Source organism: Conger conger, chromosome 10, assembly GCF_963514075.1.
Source record: "Conger conger chromosome 10, fConCon1.1, whole genome shotgun sequence".
Lineage (NCBI taxonomy): Eukaryota > Metazoa > Chordata > Actinopteri > Anguilliformes > Congridae > Conger > Conger conger.
In genome coordinates, this window is record NC_083769.1 from 12,526,225 (window position 1) to 12,536,700 (window position 10,476).

Consider the following 10,476-nt stretch of genomic DNA (forward strand, 5'->3'; position numbering starts at 1 on the left):
AAGCGTAACTATTGTAAAATCGCAAGACTGCCGTATGGCGCTCTCGACCTTATAACTTTTCAACAAATCAAAAGCATTGTTTTGCTATTGTTTTGAGTCGCTATTAAAACCCTGCTAAATTGTCAACCGTCTCAAGTTTCACAACCAAAGCCAAAACCCCTTGGAATTTGGGTGGAGCCACTTCATATTGGGCCTGGTACTGAAAGGGTTAAAGATGCTTCATACAAAAACACAGCGCTTTCTGCACTGCTTTGCTTCAGTGGTGTAAAGGGGGTGTTTGTTTTTGGGCAGATCGAGCCTCTGACCGGCCCCCTGGAGGGGGGCACTGCCGTCACCATCTTGGGGTCCAACCTGGGGCAGAAGGCCCAGGACGTGCAGGACTTGGTCACTGTGGCCGGCCTCCCCTGTGCTCTGGACCACAGCCGATACGAGGTGTCCTCCAGGTATGCTTAGATTGCGTTTGGGGGTCAAGAGTCAAAGGTCGAAGGTGGGGTGGGAGGTAAGGACCGAGGGTTGGGGAGCAGTAGAAGTAGTAGTAGAATTCTGTATACTTTATTATTCCAAGCATTGTATTTCCTAAAATGGTTTTATAGATATAATCCTTTGTCATCAGATTAACCTACAAGGCCCAGATTCCTAGCTCTTGAAACTGTACTTCCCTCTAGGGTCTTTCCCTGGTTGTGGGTATGTACTTTGTTGTACATCGCTCTGGATGTCGGCCAAATGTCTATCATGTAATGTAATGTAGCTTTAGGTGACTGAAAAATGAGCGTCGCAAACCCGATTGGGCGATGGAGGTGGGAGGGGCGTGGCCTGTATTGACAGGCGTTCCCCTCGCAGGATCGTGTGCGTGGCGTCCCCCAGCGGGGTGGAGAGGAGCGGGCAGGTGGCGGTGGAGGTGAACGGCGGGGGGCACGGTCAGTCCGACCAGGACTTCAGCTACCAGGTAACCACGAGGAGCGGAGTGCGTCCCGTCTAATCCAGGCCAGCCCCGCAGGGCGTCGTCCAGGGGTGGGTGGGTTTAAACCCGCTGGAATAAGAGTGTCTCATTGGGCATCAGCGGGCTACGCTGGTCCTTTAAATGGTAATTGCAGTCGCTGTTTCAGGCTAGCTCCGCCTTTTTGGCTTGCATTCCTGGGTGGGCAGAGTCGGTGTCCATCTTATTTGCTTAAAGTATTTTCTCACCAATCAGGTGCTTTTAATGTTTCGTATTGATCGGTAACAGCTGGCTTGCCGACTTTGAAAACAAATGAATGTATGGGCGTCAACAACTTTTTGGATATCTGATCTATATGTGACATCATATTTCAGGGTAAGGTGATGTCATGATTTTGGCGGGGCCAGAGTGCACATTTAAGCCAAAATGACATTATTTCATATATGTTGAAATAAAGTAGGCATACAAACGTTTTTGATCTTGGGTGTAATTACCACTTAGTCTAATAGTCCTTAAAAGGCAGTCTTATCTATTTCTGGGTTATATTCATTTAGTTTGCTTTCATAAGGTTACGTTATCGATAATGTTAGCTTGCTAGTTTGCTTTCATGACGTTATAGTTGTGCTTTTATCTTAACTAGGCTAGCTAGCTAGTTAGCAAAAATTTTAATTGGATAAGTCAGCGTCCTTACCTTAGCTATCGATAGTTGATATACTTAGTTAGCTAGCTTGTGAAAAGTCAGTCTCTCGAGATGAGCGCATATCATGGAGGTAGCTATGGTAACAAACAACAAAGTTCTCATTACCATGCCAAGACGCCAACTTTTATAGTGGGAAATTTAGGCATTTAAAAAAATAATGTTTTTTTGTTGCCTGAAGACAACTGGCAAGTGTCACAGTCAACCACTGTATTACTCCTTTAAGATCTTGAACATGAAGTCACTTCTTCAGACTCATGTCTGTGTAATAATAATAATACATTTTATTTATATCGTGCCTTTTATTTATATCGTATATCGACACAGGAGGATAAAACGGCTGTATTCAACAGAAAACATACAACAAGAATACCAGAAAAAAAGTACATTGATAAAAATGAATGAATAAATAACTACATATGTGAGCAACATGTGAGCTGTAGTGTCAAAATGAGTGGCTGGCATCACGTGAGGGAGAATGTGATGTCATTTATATAAATACATCCATCCATCCATCCATTATCTGAACCCGCTTATCCTGATCAGGGTCGCAGGGGGGCTGGAGCCTATCCCAGCATACATTGGGCAAAAGGCAGGAATACACCCTGGACAGGTCGCCAGTCTATCGCAGGGCATATATAAATACAGGAAATATCAATTATTCTGACTCAGTATAACGCTATTTAACAACAAAGGGTGATGGAGTGAAAAAGTCGGACAGATCACAGAGAGCTTCTAACCTGAATATTAAAGAAAATGTATAATGAAAGCTTTTATTAAAGAAAAACCTTGAACAGAAACACAACAAAGGAACAAAAGGCCAATCTAGCAACTCTAAAACAAACAATGGGGGCGAATAAGGAGAAGGAGAAATCAAAAGTTGCAACAAAAAAAAACCTACCGTTCCAAAACCCCATCTGTCTCTTAACTGAAAACCCCAGGCCTCTTGTAGCCCTCATTATGAGGTAACTGGCCACAGCTACAGTGATTGCAATGACTCACAGCTGTGGCCATACTGCATGAAGGGCCGGTGCTGCCCCCTGGTGGACAGCACCTAAATTTTCCTTCCTGGCACCACACAGCATTGACACTGAAAAGGTCAAATCAACTGCACAATCCATCAGTCAACACTTTATTGAGGATCTGTCTGTTAGAACAAATCTTCCTTCTGTAGGTATTGGGGGGGGGGGGGCTACACATGCCTGAAACTATTTTAACACCCTTCCCCAAACCTTAGGACCCCGTAGTGAAACAGGTGACCCCACAGAGGGGCCCCAAGTCGGGCGGCACGTCCGTAACCATCACAGGACAGAAGCTACGCACGGGACAGCCGAGTGAGGTCAGCGTGCTGATCGGTGACGCCCCCTGTCTTATGTGAGTACCCCCCACCCAAACCTCCACCCAAACCCCCCTCCAGCCCCCGGTCTTATGTGAGTACCCCCCACCCAAACCTCCACCCAAACCCCCCTCCAGCCCCCTGTCTTATGTGAGTACCCCCCACCCAAACCTCCACCCAAACCCCCCTCCAGCTCCCTGTCTTATGTCAGTACCCCCCACCCAAACCTCCACCCAAACCCCCCTCCAGCCCCCTGTCTTATGTGAGTACCCCCCCCCAAACCCCCCTCCAGCCCCCTGTCTTATGTGAGTACCCCCCCCCCAAACCCCCCTCCAGCCCCCGGTCTTATGCGAGTACCCCCCCCCAAACCCCCCTCCAGCCCCCGGTCTTATGCGAGTACCCCCCACCCAAACCTCCACCCAAACCCCCCTCCAGCCCCTTGTCTTATGTGAGTACCCCCCCTGAGAACAGTTTTCCTGTGTTTTTTACCTCTTGTGCTATCAGTGGGCTCAGGGTTAGTATTTCCTTATTTTCCCTTCTGTTGTTCTGTGGGGTGTATTTATGAAATTGAATTGAATTTTATTTATACTGTTTTGTCTCTATTTTGTCTTTTTTCATTTGTTTTTTTTAAATAAGTTTATAGATTTTTTATTTTTTAAGATCTGAAGTATTGTGCTATCTTATGTGGCGTTGTGTCTATTTTTATATTTGTTTTCACTGCTGTAAAACTTTGTGTTGTGTGCTCGAAAAGTGCTGGGCAAGTAAAGTTATTATTATTATCATACGCAGTTATGCAGACTTTATTTAATTTTGTGTTCCTGCCGACGAACGTTCCATCCGTCATAGTCTGGACAGAGTCCTGTAGGCGAATCTCATCAGTGTGTGATGGGGTTAAAATTGGTATTGCTTTGTGAAACAGTGCTTCGCATCATTTGGAGACTGCTGAATCACCCCCACGCCTCTGTCCTCTCCCAGCTCGTCGGAGATCCAGGGGGACCGGATTGAGTGTCGGACCAGCGGTAGTAGCGAGACGGGGGAGCTCGGAGTGGTGGTGCGTTTTGGCAGCAGTGAGCGCCACCTGCTGGCCGGGGGGTTTCACTACACCTCCGACCCCAACGTGACCCAGGCCGTGCCCTCCAAGAGCTTCCTGTGGTGGGTCTCTGTTAGCTCTGCCTCCAGGGCTGCCACCTTCTTGTCTCTCTCTTTCTCTCTCTATGTTTCTCTCTGTCTCACTATCTCTTTCTCTATCTCACTCTCTGTCTCTCTCTCCGTCTTTCTCTATTCTCACTCTCTCTGTCTCCCTCTCCCCCCCCTCTCTTTCTCTCTCTCTGTAGTGGGGGCCGTGTGATCAGGGTGTCGGGACACAATCTGGACGTGGTTCAGGAGCCTCGAATGCGGGTGACGGTGTTTCCGCTGAGAAGGAGGAGGCGTGTTGCGGGGGACACGGAGGCCCCCAGAGCGCACGGCTCGTTGCCTAGGCAGCGGCGGATGGTTCCGGAACCCGACTGCCCTGATGACACTTTCTGTAACGCAGTTAGACAGGCAAGTCCACTCACTGTCTTAAAGAGGTCAATAACGCACCTAGTGATTGGCTGTGTAGCTTATCTAACACTTTTTTTTGTTGTCTCATTGGGCGCATTCCCAGAACCTGGTTTAATCTCCGCAGGGACACTTCTGTTGTACCCTTGGGTGTTGTACACTATATATCGTTATAATTATATAATTATATCAATAAAATATTTTGAAGTCAGCAAATAAATAGCAATTATGCATAAAAATGTGTGGTCAAGTTTCTAACCTACAGAGGTTGTGTTGACTCAAATGCATCAAAACATACAATTTGATTAGGGGTGCCAAACCTGTCTGCATACCGCTGTATCTGTATAAATAACTCTATAAATACAATTAATAGATTATTCAAATTTCAGTTGCATTGATATCTCATGGCCAAAGAAGCTACCTCAAAAATAACACGCGCGCACGTCAAGCCAGTCATTGAAAGGAGTCATATTCGCAGCAGATCGCAGCACACGGTGCTGTACGCCGTCCGTGACGCCGTGTCTTGCTATGCTCCTCTGCAGTTTGAGGAGCGCTGTGCCGTCAGCAGCACCTCCCTCATCCTGTGCCGGACGCCCCAGGTGGAGGCGAAGGCGCGCCACGCCCGGGTGGAGGTGGAGTTCCTCCTGGACAACCTGCGCTTCGACTTCTCCTCCGTCAGCCAGGGCGGCTTCAGCTACGAGACCGACCCCTTGCTCGTCCCGCTCAACCACAACGACCCCAGCAAGCCCTATCGACACAAGCCAGGGAGCATCATCTCCGTCAAGGTAAACGGTGAATGTCTGCGTTTGTGTAGCGCATTTATCCGAAGCGCTGTACAACTGACCGCACACCAAGGCGATTGGTTGCCATGCAAGGCACCAACCAGCTCGTCGGGAGCAGTTGGGAGTTAGGCGTCTTGTTCGGGGACACTTCGACACACCCACGGCGGCATCGAACCGGCAACCCTCGACGACTGCTCTTACCTCCTGAGCCAATGTCGTCCCCCGAAGGTCTGCGTTTTGAGATACAAAGAAAAAAACCCACCCTAGAGCTCACTTTTTTTTACCTATTATGTTTATTATTTTCTACACATTTTTATGTTTGTTTTGTTCTTTCCTGTTGTTTTTTTATTTGTGTAAAATGCATACAGTAGAACCATCGGCACAACTGCACACATTCAAATACACCGGTTTTATGAAATTGAATATTTCTTTCAGTTCAGTTTAAGCTGGGTATACACTGCAACTTTCACGTTTGTTACATGTTATACTGTGCGATATAGCAACAACATAAAACTGTAAAACATTTGCAAAGTACTGTACTTACATATGGTACTTGCTGACTTTGTTGCATAGTACTTATCGCTGAAATCTAAATAGTTACCTAATAATTACATTAGTAGCTGTGTACTTACTCAGTAAATACTAGGTAATTAACGGGCTGTAAAATAAAATCCTCTCTGGAGTTTTTTCACAAAGGCAGTGCCATCTGCTGTATTGGCCCAAAAATCACACTCATAACAGAACCAATGATAGCCATATTGGATGCTGCAAAGTTTCGCCAAAATAAATCCGCAGTTTCCTTTTGTACAGAGGCTGAAAATCCAACTTCAGAAAGCAAGAGTACTCCCCACTATTTGGCCCACATCTGGGTTTGCTAATCTGCACAAGTCTTCAACCAGGAGTTATAACTAATTCCTGGAATGAGCTTGTGTCGCTGTAATATGACGCAATACCTTTGCACTAAATCTTACATTGTTTTAAATTAATAATGTGACATTTGGGCACCATACTGTGAAAAGCTTCACAATATGGTGCCCAAATCAGGGGTTTTTCAATCAGGGGATTCATAAAATCAACTCTGACAATAAGAAGAGGTAAAGTTGATTTTGCGTGAGAATTGGCAATTAGCACTGAAACTAGAATTTTTGTTCACGCATAAATATATGCATTAACCAGCCTATAAGCAGCTATGGGCAGTGGAAATGGGGACTGTTTCAGTAATGACCAGGCAGGATGCATTCTAGACTGCAGGCAAAACGACGGGCCATTTCTATATAATCTTGTCTCTTCTTCCTTGCAGGGGGAGAATTTGGACCTGGCCATTTTTAAGGAGGAGGTGGTGGCTCTGATTGGGGAGGGGGTTTGCGCGGTGAAGACTCTGACACAGAACCATCTGTACTGCGAGCCCCCTACCCAGCAGCCCCCTGCGGCTCCAGGCAGCAAGCGTGAGGGCGTGGTGGCCCTCCCCGAATTCACAGTGAGTCCCAAACCACCCCACTCCTCACTGTGGGGGTCCTGCTGCTCAGACTCACATTACATTAAAAAAAGTGTTGGCCCAAGCATTCGGGTATAGTTAGGGTGTTGGCCCAGGCATGAGGGTATAGTTAGGGTGTTGGCCCAGGCATTAGGGTGTAGGGAGTATGTTGGCCCAGGCATTAGGGTGTAGGGAGTGTGTTGGCCCAGGCATTAGGGTGTAGGGAGTGTGTTGGCCCAGGCATTAGGGTGTAGGGAGTGTGTTGGCCCAGGCATTAGGGTGTAGGGAGTATGTTGGCCCAGGCATTAGGGTGTAGGGAGTGTGTTGGCCCAGGCATTAGGGTGTAGGGAGTGTGTTGGGCCAGGCATTAGGGTGTAGGTAGTGTGTTGGGCCAGGCATTCGGGTATAGTTAGGGTGTTGGCCCAGGAATTAGGGTGTAGGGAGTGTGTTGGCCCAGGCATTAGGGTGTAGGTAGTGTGTTGGGCCAGGCATTCGGGTATAGTTAGGGTGTTGGCCCAGGCATGAGGGTGTAGGGGGAGTGTGTTGGCCCAAGCATTAGGGTGTAGGTAGTGTGTTGGCCCAGGCATTAGGGTGTAGGTAGTGTGTTGGCCCAGGCATTCGGGTATAGTTAGGGTGTTGGCCCAGGAATTAGGGTGTAGGGAGTATGTTGGCCCAGGCATTAGGGTGTAGGGAGTGTGTTGGCCCAGGAATTAGGGTGTAGGGAGTGTGTTGGCCCAGGCATTAGGGTGTAGGGAGTGTGTTGGCCCAGGCATTAGGGTGTAGGGAGTATGTTGGCCCAGGCATTAGGGTGTAGGGAGTGTGTTGGCCCAGGCATTAGGGTGTAGGGAGTGTGTTGGGCCAGGCATTAGGGTGTAGGTAGTGTGTTGGGCCAGGCATTCGGGTATAGTTAGGGTGTTGGCCCAGGAATTAGGGTGTAGGGAGTATGTTGGCCCAGGCATTAGGGTGTAGGGAGTGTGTTGGCCCAGGCATTAGGGTGTAGGGAGTATGTTGGCCCAGGCATTAGGGTGTAGGGAGTGTGTTGGCCCAGGCATTAGGGTGTAGGGAGTGTGTTGGGCCAGGCATTAGGGTGTAGGTAGTGTGTTGGGCCAGGCATTCGGGTATAGTTAGGGTGTTGGCCCAGGAATTAGGGTGTAGGGAGTGTGTTGGCCCAGGCATTTGGATGTAGGGAGTATGTTGGCCCAGGCATTAGGGTGTAGGGAGTGTGTTGGCCCAAGCATTAGGGTGTAGGTAGTGTGTTGGACCAGACATTGGGCTGTAGGGGAGACAGAATTGAATGAGGGAAGGGAGATTTAACTCACAACTGAAACTCATGTTTTTTTAATGTCCCCACCCCTAACCCCCTGATGTAGGTGCAGATGGGGAACCTGAACTTCTCCCTAGGCAAGGTGCAGTACGACACCCAGATCCCACCCCCCTTCCCCCTGGAGGCCCAGATAGGGGTGGGGGTGGGGGCGTCCATCGTGGCTCTCATTGTGCTCATCATCGTGCTCATATACAGGTGCGTCCCCCACCCGAAACCCCCCTCAGACTGGATCTGCTCAAACACTTCCACAAAACGTTTTAACGTGCTGTAAAATACACTCCTGTGTGAGTGCAGTGTCTCATAGGCTAAGCACACAGGTGGGTACGGCCTTTTGGGGTGTGTACAGCCCCAGCTGCATTATTTAAACATTTTGTGACAACATTGCCACAAACCCCACCATTCCCCGGTATGTGTGTACCGGGTGGTAAATGTGTACTGTGTGGTAAGTGTGTGCTGGGTGTTAAGTGTATGCTGGGTGTTAAGTGTATGCTGGGTGGTAAGTGTGTACTGGGTGATAAATGTGTACTGGGTGATGATTTGATGTGTCCCCTTCAGGAGGAAGAGTAAGCAGGCTCTGAGGGATTATAAGAAGGTCCAGATTCAGCTGGAGAACCTGGAGACCAGTGTCAGGGACCGCTGCAAGAAGGAGTTCACAGGTGAGAGAGAGAGACCTGGCTGAGGAGAGAGAGAGAGGCCTGACAAAAGAGAGAGACTTCTCGTTCATTGGTGAGAGGGACCCTAACCAGTAGAAGGCTAAGAAGCTATGCATAGCGGCCTGTTCGTCTATATGAAGCCTACTCGTTTGGCTTCCTAAAGCTTCCCAAATGTGTGTTGCCCTGAGGTTTGCTGTGGGAGAAGGGGTTTATGGTGTCTTCCATGTTTCATAATGAGTTTCCATGGGAACTATGATTCAAAAAGTGATCTTTCCTTCCCCGCCCCTGCCCGTCCGCAGACCTGATGACGGAGATGATGGACATGTCCAGTGACGTGGTGGGCTCCAGCATGCCCCTCCTGGATTACCGCATGTACGCTGAGCGCATCTTTTTCCCCGGCCACCGGGAGTCGCCGCTGCGCCGGGACCTGGACGTGCAGGAGAGCCGGCGGCAGACGGTGGAGCAGGGCCTGGTGCAGCTGTCCAACCTGCTCAACAGCAAGCTCTTCCTCACCAAGGTAACCAACCCTGAACCTCACCATGGTAACTAACAAACCCTGACTTCACCAAGGTAACCAACCCTGAACCCTAAACCTCACCATGGTAACTAACAAACCCTGACTTTACCAAGATAGCCAACCCTGAACCCTAAACCTCACCATGGTAACTAACAAACCCTGACCTCACCAAGGTAACCAACCCTGAACCCTAAACCTCACAATGGTAACTAACAAACCCTGACTTCACCAAGGTAGCCAACCCTGAACCCTAAACCTCACCATGGTAACTAACAAACCCTGACTTCACCAAGGTAGCCAACCCTGAACCCTAAACCCTACCATGGTAACTAACAAACCCTGACCTCACCAAGGAAACCAACCCTAAACGCTAAACCTCACCGTGGTAACTAACAAACCCTGACCTCACCAAGGTAACCAACCTGGAACCTCACCATGGTAACTAAAAAAACCCTGACCTCCCCAAGGAAACCAACCCTGAACCTCATGAAGGTAACAAACCATAAATCTAAAAGATAGCCAACCCTGAACCCTAAACCTCACCATGGTAACTAACAAACCCTGACTTCACCAAGGAAACCAACCCTAAACGCTAAACCTCACCGTGGTAACTAACAAACCCTGACCTCACCAAGGTAACCAACCTGGAACCTCACCATGGTAACTAAAAAAACCCTGACCTCCCCAAGGAAACCAACCCTGAACCTCATGAAGGTAACAAACCATAAATCTCACCAAGGTAACAAACCCTAAACCTCACTGGGGTAACAAAACCTGACCTCACCAAGGTAATGAACCCTGAACCTCACCAAGAACCTGGGTAACCAAGACGAAAATACTGTACCTGGGCACACAATCGTTTGCATTCCCCACCAACATTGATTTCCCTGGTTGTCACTATGTCATGAAGTTGACCTACCTTATTAAATAAAGTTAATAACGTTGGAAATAAAATAAAGTTGGAAAAGCAAAAAGTAGCCCGATGGAGAACCGTAGAACACTCATGTTATCCTCACCTTCATGTGGTTACCCTGGGAACTAATCACCTTGCAGTATTAGACCAGTGAGGCTCTGACTAAGGGAAGGAAAACCAGGAAAACAAACCAACTGCAGGGGGCTAAGAGCTCCCCCGGATCATCACATCGGGCACAATGCACTTGTATCTCTCGTATTTCTTATCACAAATTTCTCTTCCCTTTTTCATACGACGTGCTCGT

General features: G+C 48.3%; 1 protein-coding gene across 1 annotated transcript in view; it reads left to right on the forward strand.

Moving 5' to 3' along the window:
* The window catches only part of LOC133138457 (plexin-B1-like), a 103,949-nt gene that overhangs the window by 79,307 nt on the left and 14,166 nt on the right, over positions 1–10,476 (forward strand). Inside the window, exons 16-25 of the mRNA XM_061257235.1 lie at positions 292–443; positions 841–946; positions 2,872–3,008; positions 3,946–4,122; positions 4,305–4,512; positions 5,052–5,294; positions 6,592–6,768; positions 8,136–8,284; positions 8,645–8,745; positions 9,042–9,259. Coding sequence (XP_061113219.1) covers positions 292–443; positions 841–946; positions 2,872–3,008; positions 3,946–4,122; positions 4,305–4,512; positions 5,052–5,294; positions 6,592–6,768; positions 8,136–8,284; positions 8,645–8,745; positions 9,042–9,259 — 1,668 coding nt within the window. The remainder of the gene's footprint in view (positions 1–291; positions 444–840; positions 947–2,871; positions 3,009–3,945; positions 4,123–4,304; positions 4,513–5,051; positions 5,295–6,591; positions 6,769–8,135; positions 8,285–8,644; positions 8,746–9,041; positions 9,260–10,476) is intronic.